Here is a 25,231-nt window from a genome sequence, read left to right on the forward strand (position 1 = left end):
CAGCACAGTGACTGTTAGTGTAGTTAGTTCAACTCAAGGGTATATTGATTTGCTCAGAACTATACCCACAACATGAAAGAAAAAATATCAATATGGTTGGGATGTAAACAGATATAAAAATTGAAACAACCTGGTATTGTGGAAAATATACTGTTATCAAAATCAAGCTATGTACTCCTGGGTTGAACCCTGGCTCTAGTACTATCTAGACCCATGACTTTGAGCAAGTCAATTGATCTTCCTGAACTTCAGTTTCTTCATATGGAAAATACAGGTGTGGTATCAGGAGTACAAGTAAAAAAATATAACTTTGCAGGCTAATCATGCAAGATTCAAATTGATAAACCATGCTTAGATGCATTCCTCTCAGAGAGAGATGCTCAACAAATCCTATTTTACTAGTGCTGTTATATTGAGTTATGACATCATCATGAATGCGAGGGATAGAAAAGCCAGTTTTTCAATTGATTTCAATTTGAAGTTAGAGCAATGAATTAAATTATTGAAGTGAATTTATAAAACAAAACTTAAAAGAGTATAATTAAAGACTTTCAAAAGGACCCCCCCCAAAAAAACTGTGAAAAATGCAGGTCAATATTTTACTTTTATTATTCATCTAATTTATCTGTGTATTTAGAATACTAAAAGTTTAGTGTTATGAAACTAACCTTTCAAATACCTTTTACCTATAATAATTTTATGATATCAAAAAATGCTTTAGGAGTTTTAGTTAAATCCCTTATTAACTATAACACATAATTCAAACTAATCACAGTAGTTTACACCTGCTATGTGAAAGACATTGTGTCCAAGCTGCTGTTGATCTAATGGTGAAGAAACACTGGGAGAAAATACAAGCCAATTGATTCATATTTATGTATTTTTCATTCATTGTATTTCAGTGGTTATAGAAAATTTAAAAATATTTAAGTAAATTTTAACCCAAAACATATACTGGTAGTTGGTGGAATTTGGAAAAATCCCAATTTACTGTGAAACAAATGCTACAAATTACAAAATGTTCAACTTGGGTGAGTAGTTTTTGTCTATAATAGACATTTTAATAGATATAAATTAAACTTTCTCATGTTTAGTGATGAGTGAGTGTGATCTATTAAATAATAATGTCACTTATGGAGAGCTTTTTCTAAGTCACTTACATGATTATTGCTATTAACCATATTTTGTTAAACTCTATAATATAATATTTTAAACCAATCATATAGAACTCTTAGGTACTCAAGAAATTATTGAAAAAATTTTAGGGATGTTGTCTTCAAGGGATTTTTCAATTGAATAAGAAATATAATCAAGAGAAGATGATTCAGATTGAAATATTAAAATTTACATAGCCTATAGAAAGTTGCATATAGTTGTTTCATAGTTAAACCTAATAATTGATACTTAAAATAATGCTAGTTTTTTTATTTTGATTTCCTTTTTTCTTGTTGACACCATTACAGACGTCCCCCATTTCATCTCCTTTTGCCCCCCTCCACCTCAGTTCCAGTCCCTCCACCCTCCTCAGCTTTCACTGCATTGTCATTTGCTTCCATGGGCTATGCATATATGCATATATGCCCTTTGGCTAATCTCTTCTAGTCTCCCCATCCTCTCCTCTCTAAGATCTGTCAGTCTGTTCCATGTATCCATGCCTTTGATTTTATCTAAATAATTCTAGTATTAAGTAAATTCTAGTCATTTAATTCAAAAACCTCACTTTTAAAATTTTGAAGAGAAACCTTATTTATTTGATCATTCTTTATACATTGCTTACTATATGCCTAACACTATGCTAATCTCTGGGGATACAGAGTTTTAAAAATAGGAATAATTTCTGTTTTCAAGGAATATGTTATATAAAAAGTAAGCACCAACATATAAATCACATTTTTTAAAATGTAGTGTTAAGAGGAAACAAGTTACTAAAGATGGAACCTACTAAACTACACTTTATTCCATGGATTTTCCCATGAAAATAATATTAAATTATTTCTAGAGAAAAGTACCAACTCTACTGAGAGATTCTATAGCCTGAGGTGCTGAAGAGCCTGGGATTTCTTTCTTTCTTTCTTTCTTTCTTTCTTTCTTTCTTTCTTTCTTTCTTTCTTTCTTTCTTTCTTTCTTTCTTTCTTTCTTTCTTTCTTCTCTCTCTCTCTCTCTCTCTCTCTCTCTCTCTCTCTCTCTCTCTCTCTCTCTCTCTTTCATTTTTAGACAGAGGGGAAGGGAGGGAGAAAGAGAGGGAGAGAAACATCGATGTGTGGTTGCCTCTCATGTACCCACTACTGGGGACCTGGCCTGCAACCCAGGCATGTGCCCTGACTGGGAATCAACCAGTGACCCTTTGGTTCACAGGCTGGCACTCAATCCATTGAGCTACACCAGCCAGGGCAAGCCTGAGGTTTTCTTTTGGTAATCCTTTCCATGAGGTTCAAGTCTTCAAGACTTCTTGCTAATTAGAACATGCAATTAATAATAATATTATAGAAAGCTTCAGTCTTTTTTATGGACACAGTGTTGATGCAAAGAAGCCTTTTAAGGTCAAAAGGCTTCATATTTTCATTTGATTAGCAAATAATAATACTAAAAGCAACCACTTTATGGAATTTGTTCCTAGTTCTGCTCTGAATTTTTTAAATTTTTTTCAGAACATGTACAGAATATGTACAGAACATGTACATGTTCAGAGTACAGTACAGAACATGTTCAGAACAGAACATGTACAGACTACATGTATACAGGTACTCTGACTGGAAATTGAAATGGAGACCTTTTGGCTCACAGGCCCATGTTCAATGCACTAAGCCACAGCAGCCACATACTTCTTTATAGAGAGGTTAAGTAACTTAACTAAGATCACTTAGTCCATTTCAGGCAAAGATTCAAATCCAGGCTAGCTGGTTTAAGAGACATAGCTCACAATTCCTATATTATATTCCTTTAGCAAGTACAGTATTTTAACCCAACTGGAAAAATAAGATGACTAGTTTATTTCCCTGCTTATGAGCCTTTAGAAGGTATTTTTTTGCCTCCAGAATAAAGGCCAGATTTCTTACCCTGTTAGTCACACAGGGCCATCCTTTTCTGGTTCCTGCTTACCTCCTCAGCCTCATCTTCTGTGGTCATTAAAATTTGTAGTTCTCTGGTTCACAATATGATGTTTATTAGACCTACTTTTGTTCCCTCTTTGGTCTTCTTCTCCCAGCACCTACATTTTTACACCTTATAGTAATACTTTGAGGAGCCTTCTCAGGCTGTTAGGTGACTCTTCTAACTGTTCATATAGCTCTCTTTGAATTCTTCTGTGACTGCACTACAAAAGTGTATTATAATAAACCTGTGATCTTCTTGAGTACAGGGACATATTTCCAGTGCCAGCGCAGTCTCTGGCTTATAGGCACACAATATTTAACAAACTGAATATAAAATTTATGGATCAATATGTGAATATAAAGAGTAATCCTTCCAAAAGAAATATTTTTATTTCTCTAAGATAAAGCTTGGTTAATTTGAGTTAACTCATTTGAGATAATTTGAGATTTAGAAAATAACATATTTTTTCCCTACTGCTCTTAAAATTTTATAATGATTCTAAATAAATACTTTTTTCTATAGGTTTTTTGGGGGGAATATTTTGGCTCATCTTGTATTCTTTCTCATCTTAGCCAGGAGTCTTAGCTAGGAATGACTTAGGAGTCATTGGAGTGACTCCTGGCTACACCTTAGATGTGGTTTTCTGTCTAGCAGGGTTTTTGTCAGTGATCAAACACTTTGACTAACCATGATTAAAAGAAGAATTTAGGATTAATGCATTTATGCATTGAACTAGTATTTGCTGAGGACCTAATCTGTCCCAGAACTGTGCTTGTGCTAAAGGTAGAACAGTGAACAAAAACTCCCAGTGTTCTGTTCTCATGGAATCTACAGACCAGTAGGAAGGACATGGGGAGGAAAAACAGTAATAACAAATGCTGATGTTGAATGAAGCTCATGAGAATATGTAACAAGGTGCATGGCCTACACTGGAGGTAAGTAAGCCTTCCTTGAGAGGATAAGAGGTAAAATGAGATATCGGTACACATCAGCTGCTTACTTAACTTCTCTTACAACCCCAACCCCTGCACACACATAACTTGGATTTGAATCTTCCCCATCTCAGTGAATGGCTAGTTTCATAACTAGAAACCTTGGATGTATTCTTGACATTTTTCTTTCCCTCCCAGCCTTGATGTGTTTCATCAGGAATTATTCTTGATGCCCTTTCCAGTATATTCCAGATTCCTCAGCTGTTCTCCACCTTCATCACACCATCCTATTCCTAGCCTCCCTTATTTTCCACTAGTCTCCCAACTTGTCCACATGTCTACTCTTACCTTCTGTAAGAACCCTCTCTTACCATGCTCCACCCAATTAAGAGATCTTTTAATTTTTTTATTGAATAGGTTTGACATATGACATTTGTTAAATTTAAGGTGTTTAAACTTTTAAATCATTTTATTAATGCATTTCATTGGATGTAGGACTTATCTAATTTTTTAATCCCCACCTGAGGATATATTTATTGATTTGAGAGAGAGAGAGACACACACACACATTGATATAAGAGAGAATCATTGATCAGTTGCCTCCAGTATATACTCAGACTGGGGATAGAACCCTCAACCTAGGTATATGCTGTGATTGAAATTGAACCTGCAACCTTTTGGTATATAGGATGATGCTCCAACCAACTGAGCCACTTGGCCAGGGCCAGACTTATCTATTGTGACATGTTATATTACATGCTAATAAGAAAGGGAAGTATGTCATCATTATTTTTTAGAATTTTTAGATTTATTATCTCTTAGACTTAGGGATTTTTTACTATATATCACTTTTTTCCATATTAAAAATCAAAATGTAAATGAAATTAATGGATACTGAAAAATACCATTGATTTCAAGATATATTTTTTATTTCAGAGATGTGTGTCTTAAAATCTGTGGAATATTGTATTTTACTCACATGCTCAAAATCACTCAGTAGCTTTCTATTACATTTAAAATAAAAGGCTGAATCCTCACCATGGCCCACTTGTGTCACTTGACACGAGTCTGCTTATCTTTATGATCTCTCCCATTACCATCCAAGCTCACTCTGCTTCACTTCCTCCAGCCACACTAGCCTTCTTTTGAGTTTCTGGACAGGTCAAGTTAACACGCATCTCAAGGAAACTTTCTTTTTGCTCTTGCTAGAATGCTCTTCCTTCAGCATTTAGAATGAGGGACTTCATTTCCTCGTGAAATTGCAACTTGGATGTCCCTCTTCAGACCCTCCTCTGACTAGTCAATGTGAAGTTGCCATCCTTATCTCATCCTCCTTATTTTTCTTCATAAAAGCATTTGGAATTATTAGGTCTATTTATATAAACAGTTGTGTATTTTATGTCTTTCAACAGCAAAACATACATTTCCTGAAAATAGGAACCTTACTTTCCTTATTTGCTATTCTATCACTGCTTACAGCATTGCCAGTCACACAGAAAGAGCTCAAAAAAACTCTGGATGGATTTGGAGTTTAGGGTAGGGATCAACCAGAGCTACAAATCTGGGCAATATAGAAATCTGCACACTCCTGAGGAGGTGTTATTGTTTTGCTTTTCTTTTTGTTTTCCTTTTTAATAAAAGGGAGAAGCGAGATAGGGCAAAAGCCAGGGCTAGCCTAGAGAGGTTTCCAATTTTTAATTTTATATACAGAATCTTCATAAATATGGTAAAAAGTTAATGAAAAGGGCCAGAAGAAAAATAAAAGTTAGCTAAGAAACAACATAAATATTTTATTTGCTGAGTTTAGTAATTTGGTTTCTTTTAAAATTTCATTTGTTTATTCTTTTTCTACAAGCTACATATTTTGCTGTATGTACAAGTAATGGCTTAAATTAAATGAACTATGACTTCTAATATAATATGTAAAATTATAAGTTCTATGAGTCTTTGTTAGACTATATGTAAATGGAAAAATTTAAATATCAGACTTTTAAAATTAATGCTTGGAAATTATAAAAACCTTAAATTAATTCTTCTTTCAGAATATGCACTTTTCTGCTTATTTCTGTGAATTATGAGTAGATTTTAGATATAAAAATGTGATCAATAAAATTTTTCTGTTGTCTTAGTTCATTCAGGCTGCTGTAACAAAATAATACAGACTGGGTGGCTTGTGAACAACAGAAATTTATTCCTCACAGTTCTGGAACCTGGAAGTCTGAGATCAGGTTGCTAACATGGAGAGGTGAGGGCCTTCTCCAGGTTCTAAGCTTTTCTAATCTCTTATGGCAGAAGAGGTGAGGGGAATCTCTAGGCTTTCTTTTATAAGGGCATTTATCCCATCACGTGGGAGTGCTCTCATGACCGAATCATGCCCAAGCACCCATTTCTAAACACTATCACACTGGGCATTTAAATCTCAACATATGAACTGGATGGGGGCACAAATATTTGATCTATAGCAGGTGCAGCTTGCAAAGTTATTGTCAGGCCTACCGGCATCCAAAGGGGGATATTCTCCCATGTTCTAAAATTCTGAAGAGAACCATACCATTAAAGAGTCTTTTTTAAATCTCCTTGGGAAATAAATGCATCCCTTGTATTACTGTAGTGAAAACTAATACTTAATAGAGTATATTACGTATCTCAATTTTTTCAGTTCCCTTTTATTTTACTCCTTTGATACTTCTGCTCAATAAATGACTACTGAATATGTAAGTACATATTGTATTAAACATGCTAGAGTTGCACAAATATTTAGTCCAGGTAATGAAATGAGGAATTTTTATATTTCCATACCTTATTTTTTAATATGAAAATATTATTTAAAAATGTATAATTTAGGGGAAAATGCTGAAAGAGTCCATTTTCAGGAAAAAAATGGATTATGTACAGAAGTAAGCATCACAGCCTCTTGTTAGCCTGCCTTTCTGGAAACTTCATGGTCTGCACACTGGGAAAGCCCGACACCTGCTGGAGCAAACAATTTACTTTTGTCCCTGAATATGTGCAAGTCACAATGTGTGGGAAAGAAACAAAAAAAGAAATAGAGAGAGAGAGAGAGAGAAAGAAAGAGAGAGAGAAAGAAAGAAAGAAAGAAAGGAAGGAAGGAAGGAAGGAAGGAAGGAAGGAAGGAAGGAAGGAAGGAAGGAAGGAAGGAAGAAACTAGGTGAAATAAGACAAATTTGTGAGAAAGATTGTATTGAAGTAACTTTAAAAATTGTTCCCTGTGTATATGTTGTACATATCTAATTTCATGTACCTCTTAAAATGTGCTATTATTGGCTTTAACTTGGAAAATAGGTTGGATCCAAAAAGAAAGCTTTATGTACACCCTGGGATGGGGATACGTTCAGCTCATTCTCCTACAGTTCTACAGAGAATATGGTACATGCACAAGAATTTGTGATTCTGAGGCACTGAACAGTCATCTATCTTGAAAAACACAATTATATTCATCACACTGTGCCTACTATGGAAGATTAATTAATGAGGGCTGACAAAAGACTTTAATTGCAAAACATGGTGTATAAAAAGAGGTTTCTTCTTAAAACCTTAATTAACCAGCAAATTAAAGTATCAACATTTCCCATGGTCTGAGCTTTGCATGATTGCCTTTCAAAATGTTTCAAATATTTATTAACATGATTCTTTTATAAAACTAATTTATTTCAAATATTTATTTATGTGATTTAAAAGAAATATTATGTAGCATTTTGGAAAAAGACAGACTGTATAAGGAGACTTAACACTAAAGTAAAATAAATTCCAAACATGATTTTTTTGTTTGCAAATAGTTAATTTTCTTAAGGAGATTAGTATTTGTAGAAACTTAGCTTTTAGACCATTAGCCAAAAATGAATATAAACAAATCTAATACTTTATTGATGTGTTGTTTACATATCCAGATTCTTTTTATTAAATTGGTACTTATTTCTGATGTTTATTATTTCATATTGTATATATTTTCTTTGGACTACTTTCTCATTTATGACTGGTAAGCTACATGTAAATTCTAGTATCTCAAATTAATACTTTGATAAATGTCTTCCCTTTTTAGTTAAATTGAAATTCTTATAAAGATTTTATAACATTTGGGAAATATTTATGTTTGTAACTTCTTAAGACTATAGAGACATTTTGAATATATTTCTTCTGAGAGGTAAGCTTCATCATATGAATTGAATATAAATGATTATAATTATCTTCTCAAATCATTTTCTGAAATTTTTATTGACCTGATGTATACACACAAACACCCGCACACATAGTTTTGGTTAAGACAAATTTATCATGTTATGAAAGAAGTCAAAATGGAACCATGTCTCTGAGGCAAAAAATTGGGAAGATACATACATCTATTCTCTTTGTTAAAGATCCTACTGAATTCTCTGAATTTTTCAATATTATCAGCCTCACGGACTTTACTTAACACTCAGCCATGCCTCTCTGACTTAAAAAGGTGTGAGATCTTTATAAGAAATAACCATTTCTTTTCTTTGTACCTAAAGATAACTGCTGGCTACAAATCTAACAATTATATATGCATTAATGAATTAATAAATGCCCAAGGGAAAGGACTAAGTTTCCCATGGAATTTAATTTAAATAGAAAAATAATTAATCCTTCAAGAATAATTAATTTATCCTGGCTGGCGTAGCTCAGTGGATTGAGCGTGGGCTGGGAACCAAAGTGTCCCAGGTTCGATTCCCAGCCAGGGTACATTCCTGGGTTGCAGGCCAGAACCCCCAGCAACCGCACATTGATGTCTCTCTCTATCTCTCTCTCTCTCTCTCTCTCCGCCCCTTCCTCCCTTCCCTCTCTAAAAATAAATTATTTAATTAAAAAAAACATTTAAAAAAAAAGAATAATTAATTTATGTTGTCACTAATTTATCTTATGTTCCTCATAAGCTATTATAAAGCTATAAAGGCATGGAAATGCATCAAACAACAAAAAAACCTACCTGACTATTACTAACAGCAAAATTATGAAATTTCAGTGTATCACATAATTTTGTGCTAAACCTCTGTACACAGCAATTAAATCCCCACAAAATTCAATGATGGTGAGATAAACATGATCTGAATATAGCAAAGGTGGTCATGTTTTTAATAAGTTTTTACTTCTTTTGTAAATCCAATTTCCAAGAGAAAATTACATACCGTTGGCTAGTTTATGGTGGAATTTTGGTGGTTTACTGAGATTTCTAGTGAGTATCCTCAGAACCTAGTGTTTTTATGACATTCTGTCAATTCAAGCCACAGGCTGTCAGTATCAAAGTTTAAATGTTCAACCTTTTACCAACAGGATGACAAGCAGTTTATCAGTCTGAGTTCTAAGGACTAGTATAAATGAACAGTGCAAATTATTGTCTTTTTGTCTGAAAGAAGGTATTTGCTATGGCCACTATTTAAATGAATTATTTGTTGCTTTGGTCTCCTCTGTGCTAAAGATGAGAATGGATATGATTGAGCTATTGTGAAATCAGTGTACACTTCATGTGGCAAATGACCAATTTATGAAATTTTCTTGTAAATTTAATCTTTTCACTACCTCCCTGGAAGATGGGATTTCTAAAACGTGTCAATCAAAAGTACAGTAGATTACGTATTTATAACCCCTCTCTTAGTTCATTATCCACAAGATTTCAAGTAGTATAAATCAGATAAGAATCCTTTTTCTACCTTCTGTTTTGTGTGTTTTGCAAGCTCGAGTTTGTCAATAACCAAAGATGTCTGCTTTCCCCTAGAGCAGCAATTTTCAACTAGTGTGCTGCAAGAATTTTTAAAACATGCAGTACCTGAGTATTCAGTCAGAGGCACTAGCCTATTTTCCCTTAGATTGTCAATAAAAAAAAAAAAATGACAACAGCCAACACAAGAGTAGCTGTTCCTAGTTTTTTGGCAGATCACCAAAAAGTGTATTTTTTGGTGTGCTGCACAACTTTAGTAATTAGTTTATGTGTGCCATGAGATGCAAAAGGTTGAAAAATCACTGCCCTAGGAAAAACTTTTTACCTATTAACTTGGAAAACCAAGAAATCAACACAGCCTTTTTCAGTACATGCAGCTGCACAGAAGCAACAGTGCTATTACACTTACAGAGACTCCCCACTGCAGGCTGCTGTTGGAGGGTTACAACCCCATGGAAATCTAACCACTTTAAAGTGACTGCTCTCCATCCACCACAATCAGATTGGAAAGCTACAAAGGATTTCTAGATTTAAGCACATTTCTCATTTGGATCATTACATTTGTCTTTATACTGCCTGTTGCCATTTTACCATGCGTATTTTTCTATTTTTAAACTTTTATCTTTGGATATTTTGATTTTAAAATTGTATTTACATGTTTAACATCCCTTAATGAGCTTATTGCATCATAGCATAAATCTAATTACAAGTCACACCAGGGGATCTTTGGCTGTGGATAGTTCTTCCATTTATACTGGATCAAAGGTTGCTGGACCACGAGCAATCTGCTGATGGGCTTTTTGCCTATTCTACTGTTTTAGTATTGAGATTGTTTTACTACTCAGGATTTAAAAGATCTCTGAAGATGACCCTGTTATTTATGCTCACACACATTATCTGTATGTGTGCAATGTATATATGTCTGCCTGTCTGCCAGTATGTGTACATCCATCTATTTCTTTTTCAAAACCAAGCATATGTATGGAGAGCGGTACTGCTCATTTCCCTGCTTCACATTTTACCCCCCACAGTCATTCAGCCAACGTCCATGTGACATACAGTTTAACTATGCTTCTCTGGAAGTTAGTCACTCACTGTAATTGGGATAATCAGTGGATTTGCACCAAGAATCTAATTATTTAAAAGAAGTTATTTTTTATGTAGTCTCTTACTTTCAAATCTTTGTTATTTTTATCTCTCGCTTTTCCCAGTTATTTGTTTCCATTACTTTTGCAAGTACCACCACGCTTTAACAAAATGTGCCAAAGGGTCTTTTCATGTCTTTATGGAACTGAATTTTTAAACCTTTAACTCAAAAGAATGTTGCACAGTAAGATAGATGCTGCTCAATTTTCCTGTCTTAGAGGGATGAATGACACATTCAGCTTTATTTGTAAAAGAACATTGGGTTCTAAGAAGCCTAACTATCCTAAAGCAGATGATTACTAGCTTTAGTGGCTCTACCCTGGTGTGTTTTCTCTTTGGTCTTTAACAGTCAGGTTGATTTTTGCATCATTTTATTTGTTATTTTTAGTTTTAAGCAGAGTAGATTTCTTACATTCTACTGAATCAGAGACATACATCTCATACTGATGTGAACTTGTAGTGGTTTGATTTCAGTCACATAACACTTCCTTTAGTACTATGTTCTGCAAATCATCTCTGATCCCCAGGTTGCGGGGCAGGGGGATCTAAGTCATAGATGAGAGAAAAAACTACAAATTAAATGTATCAAGATATGTATTCACAATGCAAAAAATAGTCATAGAACTAGAAAAGGAGGATAAAAGCCCCGTATATATCCAATTATTCATTCAACCTATAGTTGTTGAGGACTTTCTCTAACTCATTATAGGATATTTCAGGTGATAAAATACCTGGTATTGCAACCAGGAATGAGGATGCTCCTTCTTTCCTAAGTAGTGTCTGCATATTCTACTGTCTGCCTTGAGCTAGAGGAGTAACTTATGTCATGTATCACAAGCACAGTACAAAAATTTTCCATGCTCTCAAAACCACAAGGTTTCATCCATTTATGTCTGACAATTTACTTTCTTATATGATTTATTTTTAGTATTTTTATGCAGTAGCAAATAATGTGCTCTGTGTTGGCACATATTTAATAGTTAACATTTAACTCCCTCTTCATTCCCTACAACTCTGTGTGTAGCATTAATATATGTTTTCAATTTAAACTTTCTTAAGATGTGGGCTATCTGTAAATACATCATTTTGCATGGCTTCCACCAAAATACCATCTAAAACACAGGTGCTCTAATAAAGGCTTTTTTTGTCCAATCATAACATTTTTGTGGCAAATGACTTTGCTGCAAAAGAAGCTGCCTCAGCTTCTTTGGAATGAGGTCAAATCATATTCCTACACCACCTTACATGTTGAACAGGATGAACATTCATGAGTAAATATAACCAAACTTTCAGAAATTGGTTTGAGAAAGTTATAGATAATGATACGGTTTAATTGATAAAAAATGGGGATCAGAACAGAAAATCAGCTGAATCTATAAGATAGGATTTGTTATTCTTAATCATATTGTAAACTGTTATATTTGATACATACAAAGTAGATGCATTGTTAAATATAATTTTACCATTTACACATATACCACTAAACAATATATCATTAACTTTTATTATTTAGCTTTATATAAAAAGCATCATACTGTATTTCCTCTGTAACTTGCTTGTATCACCAAAGTTTGTTATAAGTTTGGGTTATTGGGTAATTCTACAGTTTATTCTTTTATACTGGTGAATAATATCCATTAAATAAGCATAACAATGTCTTTCTCTGTTCTATGGTAAATGAACATTTGAGTTACTTTCAGTTCTGTTAATGATGGATAATGTTTTCTGCTATATTCAGATACATGATTACAGGTATACAAGTGCAGTAGTAAGTATGTATCTAGAAGTGTGACCACTGGGTCAAAAGCGTATGTATGTTTATTTTTACATGATATAAACAAATAGCTTTTTCAGAGGGGTTGTACCACTTTATACTTTCACCAATAGTATATAAGAAATTTCAATTCTGTATATCCTCTGACCAAATGAGATTGTCAAATTCTCAATGTTTGCATATGTTGAGGTATGACATACTATTCTGTAGTAATCTTAATTTGAATTTTCTTGATACTAACAAAATTGGTCTTATTTTTATGCTTTTTGTGGCCATTGGTATTTCCGTGTGTAAAATGCGTGTTCAAATAGGTTGTCCATTTTTCTATTCTATTTTTTCTTGTTTTTATCTTAATTACTGATAGGAATTTGGTACATACTTTCATATGTGCTAAATATCTTCTCCAGATATATGGCCTCTTTTTTCAAATTGCTACTGATGTCTTCACATAAACAAAAATCTGTCAGGTTTACATATTCTTGTATTTTAGTTACTACTTAAAAAAGGAGTTGATTTTTTTATATTGGCCTTATATCTTAAAACCTTGCTAACTTTACCTATTACCTCCAGTAGTTTTGTTTGTAGATTATGGTCTTCCTCATAAAGCTCATCTTTTCTGCAAATAAATATAATTTTGACTCTTAGTTTTCAGACTGCACGAATTTATGGCTCTTGTCTTATAACACTGACATTATTTGCTATTGAATTTATTGGGATGACATTGGTTAATAAAATTATGTAGGTTTCAGGTATACAATTCTACAGTACATGGTCTATGTATTGTATTATGTGTTCACCACCCCAAGTCAAGTTTCCTTCTATCACCATTTACCCCCCTTTACTCTCACCTCCCTCCTTCCATCCCCTTTGCCTCTGGCAATCACCATACTGTTGTGTGTGTCCATGATTTCTTCTTAGAGCTTTACAGTTTTAGCTCTTACTTGTCTTTGATCCATTTTTTGAGTTAATGTGTATATTTGGTATGAGATATGGGTCCAGCTTCATTTGTCTGCATGTAGCTATCCATTTGTCATCCCATTACTTGTTGACAAAATTCTTTCCCCATTGAATTGCTTGGCACCCTTGTCAAGAGACAATTAACCATAAACATAAAGTTTATTTCTGAACCCTAAATTCTATTCCATTGATTTGTACTTTATCCTTATGCAGGTAAAATACAGTCTCCATTACTGTAGCTTTGCAGTAAGATTCTAACTACTAATGTAAGTAGTTAGTCCTTTTTTTTCAGTACCATTTTGACTATTCTGAGTTTCTTTCATTTCCATATAAATTTTCAAAACAACATTAAATTTTTGCAAAAATGGTAGCTGGGATTTTGATCTGAATTATGTTGAAGTTGTAGATTAGTTTGGGAAGTGTTGCCATCTTAACGATATTGTCTTCCAATTGATGAAAACTTTCTACTCATTTAGACTGCCTTTAAATTCTTTCAAAAACATTTTATAATTTTTTCATTTATTGAGGTAAATGGTGAGGAATGTTCAGTAAGAACTTTGCTCCTTGGCTGGTCAGAATTCTCCACTACTTAGTGATATCTGAGACCTCAGTTCAGCTCATGCAGCTCCCTAAAATGTTCTCTGCAAGCCTTGTAAAGGCTACTCTTTGCAAGCACAGTATTCAGCCCAAGATGTAAGGAACACCAGTGTTGACTTTTAGAATGACCTGCCCCTATCTCACATAACTTTTGCCAGACATTCTAACCACTTCAGCAGGCCCAAACTCAGGTCTCTCTTTTCTTCACCCAGTATTCTCTCTCTTTTGGGGTCTGCCCAAAGATGCAACTTGAAAATTGTTCCCAGGCAGAAAATTAAATTGAATATGGATTTAAAATCCTGCATGTGTGTCCCTTCGTGAAATAATCACATCACTGCTTTGTCTGTTGTCTAATATCTGAAAACTGTTGGTTTATATATCTTGTCCAGCTTTATAATCTTTACCAAGGGGAGGTAAATCTGATGCTTTTGTATGGACAGAGCCAGAAATTTCTAGAATATGTTTTTAGTTTATTCCACATAAAATGATAAAATAAGCTTATTAAATTTGTATCAGACTAAGGCTGATTAAAAGTGCATTGACTTAGCATAATAGTCTACAATTCCAACCATGCTGTTGTACAATGTAGGAATTTCTTCTTTCTTTCTGCTGCATAGTATGCCACTGTGCAAATGTACCACAGTTTTTTAATCCACTCATCTACTGTTTCCAACACTTGGCTATTGTAAATAGTGCTACTATGAACATAGGGGTACATAGGTTCTTTTGAATTGGTGTTTCAGGATTCTTCAGGTGTATTCCCAGCAGTGGAATTGCTGGGTCAAAGGGTGGTTCCATTTTTAATTTTTTGAGAAAAGTTTTACAGTTTTCCACAATGGCTGCACCAGTCTGCACACCCACCGACAGTACATTAGGGTTTCCTTTTCTCCACATCCTCACCAGCACTTGTTTGTTGATTTGTTAATGATGCCATTCTGACAGGAGTGAGTTGATAACTCGTTGTGGGTTTAATTTGCATTTCTCTGATGTCTAGTGATGTTGAGTATCCTTTCATGTGTCTATGGACCCTCTGTATGTCCTTTTTGGAGAAATGTCTATTCAGGTCTTTTCTCCATTTTTTAATTGAATTGTTTGTCTTTCTGGTGTTGAGTCATATGAGTTCTTTCTACATTTTAGAGATTAAATCCTCATCTGGTGTTTCATTGGCAAATATGTTCTCCCATACAGTCAGTTCTCTTTTCATTTTTATAATGGTTTCCTTAGCTGTGCAGAAGCTTTTTAATTTGATATAGTCCCATTTGTTTGTTTTTTCCTCTATTTCCCTTGCTCTGGGAGATGTATCGGCAAAAATATTGCTACGTGGGATATCTGAAATGTTACTGCCTATGTTTTCTGCTAGAGCTTTTATGGTATCACAACCTATTTTTAAGTCTTTTGTCCACTTTGAGCTTATTTTGATGTATGGTGTGAGTTGGTGGCCTACATTCAATTTTTTGCATGACCCAGTACAAGTCTTTTAACACCATTTATTGAAGTGACTGTCTTTACTCTATTGTATGCTTATGCCTTGTCAAATATTAATTGACCATAGAGACCTGAGTTATTTCTGGGTTCTCTATTCTGTTCTGTTGATGTAAATAAGCCAGTCAATGAAAGACAAATACCATATGATCTCACTTGTAAAAGGAATCTAATGAACAAAATAAACTAATGAGCAAAATAGAACCAGAAACATGGAAACATGGAACAGACTGACAGCCACCAGAGTGGTGGGGGAGGGGGGAGTGGTAGAAAGAAGGGGAAGGGACTGGATGAAGAACATGTATGAATGACCCCTGGACATGGACCACAGTGTGGGGAGTGACTGTGGGAGCAGGGGTGGGGACTGGATAGAGAAGGACAAAGGGGGAAATATTGAGGCAACTGTAATATAATATACCATAATAAAAAAAAGGAAATGAAATGATCACATTAAAAATAAAAATAAAAGTGCATTGAATCAATTATTAAATTTAGGATAATTGATATCTTTACATTGGATTATCCTATAAATGAACATAAGAAATTGGGTATTTTTTGGCTTTTCAATAAAGCTTAAAATTTTCATATATTAAATCTTACAATTTTTGGTGGATTTAGTAAGATAATATTGTTGTTTTTGTTATTGTAAACATTTTTTAAAATTTCTTATTCATATATGGAACTGTACTGATCTTAAAGATATGGCTACATTTTGTATTAGTTATAAAATTTTTTATATTGATCTTATCTACATTGCTGAACTCTCTTATTCATGATAATCATTTGTATCTAGACTATTTCATATTTTCTTTTTTCATCATCATATCTTCTGCTGCTAAAAACAGTTATTTTTTCCTCTTTTTGATCCTTACACAATTTATTTCATTACTTCTCTCTCACTACATACAATGTGTTATTATATAGAAATAATGAACTTAGGTCTGAATTGTCAATCTCAGTCATAATACTGATACTTGCCATAAGGGCAATCTTGGATTTTGACTTAGCTTCAGCTAAATCACACAGGTTCTGATTTTATTTCTGAGTTATTCTTTTTTTTTTAAATCCTCATACAAGGATTTTTTAATTGATTTTAGAGAAGCAGGAAAGGAAATATATAGAGAGAGAGATTGATCAGTTGCCTTCCATACATACCCCAATCAGGGATGGAACGTACAACCTAGTAATGTGCCCTGACTGGGAACTGAACCTACAGCCTTTTGGTGTATGGGACAATGATCCAACAAACTGAGCTACCCAGCCAGGGGTGATTTATTTTTAACTTACTTCGATCTCCCAGTGTTCCTTTACTTTTCATGAGTACAGTAATGCAGTAACAAATGTGTTTTTTAACATCTCTAGTTATTTTTTAAGCTATTTTATAAATATTTCAAGGTATTTGATCTGTAGTACTGTAGTAATAGATATGGTCCTATGAAAATAATTTTGATAAAAAGAATTGTTTGACCATTATTTTTTGTAATAAAAATTTTCTCTTCCTTAGGAACTGGTGTGCTTATGTACATACCAGATTGTCTCCCACAGTGATAATGGACAACCAAGTTACTTACGTTCCAAGTGCAAGAGGGCCCTGTGGCTGGAACAGTGGTTTCTGTCCCCAGAGGTATGTCATGGTTTTTGAAAATGGTAATTTCTTGCATCATAATCATGTAGGGCCTGAAATATAGAGAAAAAGTTAATCATTCCAGATACACATGTATAGTAGGTTCATCACATTAAACTAGATGTATGATCTTGAATAAGTAAAATATAGATACTAATAATACTTGCCTCCTGGGCATGTTTTTAGAATATTTGAAATAATGCAAGAATATGCTTATGCTAGTGCCTGGTATTTTGTAAGCCTTCAATAAATGTTAATTCTCATGCTTGTTTCTATTTTTATGACCACTATTACTTGTACTCAATACCTCTATCAACTATCATATCCTTTATTTCCTTTGAAATTCATATACGGTTTTAAAGGTTTATCCCTGATTTCCGTTTCATTCTATATACAGATAAGACAGCAACTGGAAAGCCACCAATTGCAAGTATGTATAACAAAGCAGCTCAGTGGGGCCTTTCTTCTTGTGTCTATTTTAATGACCCATGTTGTTTAGTTTTCATTTAAATTTTTTCTTTAAATCTATGTAATTGTCCTAAAATGTAAGGCTGAGTAACTGATAAATTCTCCAAATTCATACAGTCACAGTGGCTCAGCTGGGCATATTTCAGAAGAACCTGCAATAAAAACTAAAATTATTATTCAGCTCATGATGACTAATGTTATGCAAATTGTCATACAAATAACTCAGGCAATGAATCTGACACATCGGCAATCTGGAACATCGTGCAGTAAGAATATATAAAGTCAAGGTGTTTCTTAGTCCCTGGAGGAATAGCTACTACAGTTCGTGGTCCAGAGAGCTAAGCACATCTCAGGGATTTGGGAGAGCTGAGCTCCAGTTCTGCTTTCAGCATTTAATCCCTTTGTGACAATTTCGTTGTCAACATGAGGTACAAAGAGTACCTTGTTTATTCTTTAGTAATGAAAATATTACCACAGACACCTGTATCGTACCACCCCTCTGAGTTCAAGGTGAGCTTTCTTTTTTTTTTTTAATCTCTTGGAACAACCAGAACACTTATCTTTCTCCACCTTTGAAGGCATCTCTCCATTTGCTCACTATTTCAATTTGTGTGCAGTGTTTGTCACTTTCTCATCCGTTATGTCTGAGCCACAATACCAGAAATTCACTTGCCAAAACAGGGACATTAACTCCAACAATAATGCAACTAATTGTTTGAATCTGTCCTTATAAACTCCAAAGAGTCCTTTTTCCAACTGCCTTACTTTGTATTTATCTCTAGCTACAGGACTGGAGATGATATTTCACTGGACAGTTATTTACTGAATATAATTTACTGAAATAAGTAGAAATAAATGATTAGCCTACTTTTAGAGATGGACTGAACCTTAGAGATCATATTTTTAAGTACATTTTATCAATTATGCTATTACAGTTGTCCCATTTTCCAAATTTTCTCCCACTCTTCCCTGCACACCCTACCTTCCAGCATCCCCCATCCTTAGTTCACGTCCATGGGTCGTACGTATAACTTCTTTGCTTCTCCATTTCCTATACTGTTCTTAACCTCCCCCTATCTATTTTGTGCCTACCAATTTGCTTCTTATTCCCTGTATCTTTTCCCCCACTCTCCCCGCACCAACCCTTCCCACTAGTAACCCTCCATGTGATCTCCATTTCTGTGATTCTGTTCCTGTTCTACTTGTTTGCTTTGTTTGTCTTTTGTTTTTGTTTTTTAGCTTCAGTTGTTGATAGTTGTGAGTTTGTTGCCATTTTACTGTTCATATTTTTGATCTTCTTCTTTATCTTGGATAAGTCCCTTTAACATTTCATATAATAAGGGCTTGGTGATGATGAACTCCTTTAACTTGACCTTATCTGGGAAGCACTTCATTTGCCCTTCCATTCTAAATGAGAGCTTTGTTGGATAGAGTAATCTTGGATATAGGCCTTGCCTTTCATGACTTTGAATACTTCTTTCTAGCCCTTACTTGCCTGTAAGTTTTCTTTTGAGAAATCAGCTGACAGTCTTATGGGAACTCCTTTGTAGGTAACTGTCTCCTTTTCTCTTGCTGCTTTTAAGATTTCTCCTTATCTTTAATCTTGAGTAACTTAATTATGATGTCTCTTTGTGTTTCTTCTTGGGTCCAACTTATCTGGGACTCTCTTAGCTTCCTGGGCATGCATGTTTATTTCCTTTGCCAGATTGGGGAAGTTTTCCTTCATTATTTTTTCAAATAATTTTTAATTTCTTGTTCTTCCTCTTCTCCTTCTGGCACCCCTGTAATTCAGATGTTGGAATGTTTAAAGTTGTCTCAGAGATTCTTCAGCCTTTCTCATTTTTTTTTGAATTCTTATTTCTTCATTCTGTTCTGGTTGGATGTTTATTTCTTCCTTTTGTTCCAAATTATTGATTTGAGTCCCAATTTCCTTCCAATCACTATTGGTTCCTTTATATTTTCCTTTATTTCACTTTGCATGGCCTTGATTTCTTTCTTTATTTTGTGCCCATACTCAGTCATTTCTGAGAACATCCTGATTACCAGTGTTTTGAACTCTGCATCTGGTAGGTTGACTATCTCCTTATCACTTAGTTCTTTTTCTGAAGTTTTGATCTTTTCTTTCATTTGAGACATATTTCTTTATCTCTGCACATCTATTATAGTTATGGGGTGGAGACTTAGTTATTCATCAGGGCATGGCAACCCGCCTCACTGCACTGTGGCACTGTATGTGGGGGAGGGATCAGAGAGGGGACAAATGCCATTTGCTCAGCTCTTGCCCCATTTTCTGTCACTTCTCTCACTCCCCACAAGTGGATTGTGCCCTTTTAGATGCTGATTCCTGGCTGGGTGGTTTTGTGTATGTTCTAGGATCCTGTGAATTTCTCCAACAAACTCTCCTGTGAGACTGGGAGTTTCTCCTGCTGCCACAACCCCCACAGATTTTTACAGCCAGAGGTTTTGAGGCTTTATTTCCCCACTCTGGAACCCTAGCTTGTGTGGTTTGTTTTGCTCCCAAATAGTTCCTCCCAGCTTCTCTGCACATGAATATGGGGCTACCTGGTCCAGCCCCGGCCTTGCTGTGAGTCCTCTCTGCCCTGGCTGCCTGTCTCTGCCCCTCCTACCAGTCTGGATGAATGTTTCTTGAACTCCTTGGTTGTTGGACTTCCATGCAGTTTGATTTTCTGGCAGTTCTGGTTGTTTTTTGTTTTTAAATTGGTTGTTATCCTTCTTTTTGTTGTGCAAGGAAGTGAAGCATATCTACCTACACCCCTCTCTTAGCCAGAACTTTAGGGTTCATCTTAAAATTAAATAACTTCACACATTTTTAATTACCTCTCAAGTCTGAAGCAGAAATTAAAATCTAAGTATCCTAAAGCAAAGCCAAATCTGTTATAAAACATTTCCTCCACTTAATCAAGATTCATTCAGGAAAGTAGCAACAGCATCTCCACATGTACATGAAAACTCTAGATCACACAGGAGAGGTTAACCACACCATGTGAATTAAAGCCCCCATTTGATCTCTTAGATATGAAACTTTGTGCATATATTTCATCTTTTTTTCCCTCAGGTTCCTCATTAGCACATCAGGGTAATAATAATGTTTTCTTTATAGAACTCATATGAACATTAACAAAATAATGTATACCAATTTCATAGACTCATTGGATAAATATTAGCTAAATATTGAAGTCATAAGTATAAAAATATTTGCATTTATGTACATAGAATCTGCAATCACTATATCAGTCACTATTTATGAGGGGAGATACCCCAAAATGGAATTTATTTATAAAAATATGTGCACTTATTCTTACATGTTTAAACTTCAGTTACCTTCAAAGTACTCTCCATTTGATGCAGTACACCTATCAAGACTTTTTTTTACTGCTCAAAACAGTTTTCAAACTCATCAATTTTGATGCCTTTTAGTGCTTTTGCTATTTTTTCCTCACCTCTTCTACATCAGTAAAACATCTCCCTTTGAGGGCTTTTTTCATTGGGGCAACAATAGCAAGAATGGTCGATTGGGGTGAGACTAAGCAAATAGGGAGGGGGAAGCATGGGGGTCATGCAGTTTTTGTTCTGAAACTGCTGAACACTCAGCATGGCGTGAGCAGGTGTGCTCATAAGTCACCCATCATGAAATGGGCAAATGTTTTCAAAGAGTCTTCAAAAAAATCACTGAAGCTGGATGTGGCATTTTACAATGCCAGCTGGCCACAGATGGGTTCCTAGAACAGTCACATAGTGGGGAAAGCCTGTACTACAAGGGGCCTGCCCTCCAGAAGATAGTTTCAGATTTTTAAATGTGTCCCCTTTTATATATTGCTAAAGAAATCTTATAGTTTCTTGATTTCCCCTTTCATGGTTTCTTCTCAGAAATGTTTTCTCATGTTAGACCTCCCTCTCTCTACTCCCTATCTCCTTCTGTCTCTTTCTCTCTTTCCCTTCCACATTCTCTCTCAGAGAGAAGTACTGTATGGAAGAAATAATAGATGGTATTATTTAAAAACTTGAGAAATGAGAAAGTTCAGGTTGAAAGTCAGAGTGAGAATCATTATTTCAGTTAGATCGCTAATATCCAGTTTCTTATAAGTTGTTTGATATTGATCAGAAGTAAAAAGGATCCTTTTAACTATAACAACATAAGAAATAACAAGAATTGAAATAAATTATCCCCACAAACTATTTAAAAATTGAAAGTAAAATAACTTTTAATATTGGTTTCATTAAGACCATTATCAAGGGAAAAGTTATATCTTTAGAAATATAATGGTAGGTATAAGTTAAAAATACCAAAGAATATGATCTTTAGTATATTTTGTAGTGTGTTTAAAGAAACCAAAGATTGAAAATAATATTAATGATAAATATAATAATAATAGTAATGATAATAATAACAGATAACAGAGAATGCTTATTATTGAATATATTCCAGTAACCATCCCAAACACTTTACATTCATTATTCCAGCTGATAATTTAATGTGAGACAAATAATCCATTTCCTCCATTTGCTCTCCTCTCTAGATCTCAAAGGATATCAAATACCGTCTACAGGATGCAACATAAAATCGTTACCTCATTGCAATGGAAGTGTTGTCCTGGATTCAGTGGAGTAAAATGTCAGCTAAAAGGTATCATCTAATATGAATTTTGTTATAATAATTAGAAGCATAAAACTTCTGAAGAATATGCAACTGATTCCAGTAAAGCTGCATTTTCCTCTTTGAACCAGTTAATTAATATCTAAACAAACTATTAGGACCGGTCCTTTTCAGAGCTTCCTAACTTAGTAGGTAATAGTCACACCCCCAAATCTCAAGCTATTCTTTAAAATTCCCCTTTCACTTTTGTTAGTTTTACATGATAAATGAATGGACATCTGATCAAATATGTTACTTTTTGCTTAAGTATATGCTATAGAAGCATGGCTTAGTAAAATAACAGAAATCTTAATTTTTAAACAAATTGTTATTTGACATGACTCTTAATTTTTTAATTTTTATTTTTTAAAGATTTTGTTTATTTTTATTTTTTTAAATATATTTTATTGATTATGCTATTACAGTTATCCCACATTTCCCCCTTTATTGCTCTCTGCCCTGCACACCCCCTCCCACCCACATTCCCCCTCTTTAGTTCATGTCCATGGGTCATACATATAAGTTCTTTGGAGTCTATATTTCCTATACTATTCCTAACCTCCCCCTGTCTATTTTCTACCTACAATTTATGCTTCTTCTTCTCTGTGCCTTTTCCCCCTCTCTCCCCCTCCCCCACTGATAACCTTCCATGTGATCTCCATTTCTGTGGCTCTATTCCTGTTCTAGTTGTTTGCTTAGTTTACTTTTGTTTTGTTTTTTTTTGCTTTAGGTTCAGTTGTTAATAACTGAGTTTGTTGCCATTTTACTGTTCATATTTTTTATCTTCTTCTTTATCTTGGATAAGTCCCTTTAACATTTCATATAATAAGGGCTTGGTGATGATGAACTCCTTTAACTTGACCTTATCTGGGAAGCACTTCATTTGCCCTTCCATTCTAAATGAGAGCTTTGTTGGATAGAGTAATCTTGGATGTAGGTCCTTGTCTTTCATGACTTTGAATACTTCTTTCTAGTCCTTTCTTGCCTGTAAGTTTTCTTTTGAGAAATCAGCTGACAGTCTTATGGGAACTCCTTTGTAGGTAACTGTCTCCTTTTCTCTTGCTGCTTTTAAGATTTCTCCTTATCTTTAATCTTGAGTAACTTAATTATGATGTCTCTTTGTGTTTCTTCTTGGGTCCAACTTATCTGGGACTCTCTTAGCTTCCTGGGCATGCATGTTTATTTCCTTTGCCAGATTGGAGAAGTTTTTCTTCATTATTTTTTCAAATAATGATTTGACTCTTCAATATGACTCTTCCTCTTCTCCTTCTGGCACCCCTATGATTTGGATATTGGAACATTTAAAGATGTCCTGGAGGTTCCTAAGCCTTTCCTCATTTTTTTTAAATTCTTGTTTCTTCATTCTTTTCTGATTGAACGTTTCTTTCTTCCTTCTGGTCCACACCATTGATTTGAGTCCTGGTTTCCTTCCCGTCATTGTTGGCTTCCTGTACATTTTCCTTTATTTCATCTAGCATAGCCTTCATTTTTTTCATCTAATTTATCACCATATTCAACCAGTTCTGTGAGCATCCTGATTACCAGAGTTTTGAACTGTGCATCTAATCAGTTGGCCTTTTTATACTTAGTTGTATTTTTTCTGGAGCTTTGATCTGTTCTTTCATTTAGGCCATTTTTTTTGTCTCCTCACCTGTTACATAGTGAGGGGCAGAGCCTTAAGTATTCACCAGGGTGGGGCAACCCATGTCTGTGTTGTGAGGTGTATGTTGGCGAGGGGTCCAAGAGGGGTCAATGATGCTTGCTCCTCTCTCTGTTAGTTTTCAGTCACTTTCCCAACTGCCCACAATCAAAGTGGGCTCTTCTGGTGCTAATTCCCAGGTGGGTGGGTTTGTGAATGTTCTAGAACTCTGTGGGTCTCTCCAATAAACTCTCCTGTGAGGCTGGGAGTTTCTCCCGCTGCTGCCTCAATCCCCACTGGTGTTTTCAGTCAGAGGTTTTGAGGTGTTATTTCCCCACACTGGAACCCTGGATTGCATGGTCTGTCTCACTCCCCTGTCGTTCCTCCTAGTTTATCTGCATGTGAATGTGGGCCCACCTGGTCTGCCAGCTGTCACCTCACTGGGTCCTCTGGCTGCCACCTCACCTTCCCCAGTCCTCTAGCTGAAACTTTGCCAAGAGTCCTCTCCACTGACTTCCTGGCTCCACCCCTTCTGTCAGTCTGGACGAATGATTCTTCTTTAATTCCTTGCTTGTTGGACTTCCATACAGTTTGATTTTCTGTTGACATGATCCATTTTAGTAATAAACTATAGAAATTATCCCTGGAAGTATAGTCTTCAATATGACCCTTTAAAAATATAATAAAAAAGCTATCCTCTTTTTTCATCCAGTTCAATTTTTTGAAATAATATTGTTTATAAATGAAATCCAGTTTTAAAGAATACATACAAATATGGTGTGAATTATTCTGGTTTTTAAAAAAAATCCTAATGAAGCCATTTTTCAACTGAGATTTTAAGGATTTTCCGGTGGCAAAGCTGATAAAACACACAGTAACCTGCTGTGACCTAATATCCGTGTGACTAGTACTTTGCTTATGGCTTTAAACAAATTCCCTTTGAAAAATAGTATATGGCATCAGCATTCATATTTTAAATGGATGAATATTACAACAAAGGCCATTAACAATGGTGGGGAATTTAATCAGCTGTTTAGGAGACTGCAATTAACAATTAATGTAATTGTGGAGAAACCATTATGATTCATATTTTGAAAAAAGAAAGTTGTAATACAAAAGCAATAGGAACCCTACAGTTCAGTAGGTATAATATATATGGTTCTTCTAGCC

The 25,231-nt window shown here is 34.8% G+C and overlaps 1 protein-coding gene across 1 annotated transcript in view; it reads left to right on the forward strand.

Moving 5' to 3' along the window:
- Positions 1 to 25,231, forward strand: part of MMRN1 (multimerin 1) — a 66,467-nt gene that overhangs the window by 3,429 nt on the left and 37,807 nt on the right. The window contains exons 2-3 of the mRNA XM_045819942.1: positions 17,181 to 17,300; positions 22,307 to 22,413. Coding sequence (XP_045675898.1) covers positions 17,181 to 17,300; positions 22,307 to 22,413 — 227 coding nt within the window. The remainder of the gene's footprint in view (positions 1 to 17,180; positions 17,301 to 22,306; positions 22,414 to 25,231) is intronic.

The sequence above is a fragment of the Phyllostomus hastatus genome, unplaced genomic scaffold (genome assembly GCF_019186645.2).
Source record: "Phyllostomus hastatus isolate PE091 unplaced genomic scaffold, TTU_PhHast_1.1 phas_scaffold_39, whole genome shotgun sequence".
NCBI classification, from domain to species: domain Eukaryota; kingdom Metazoa; phylum Chordata; class Mammalia; order Chiroptera; family Phyllostomidae; genus Phyllostomus; species Phyllostomus hastatus.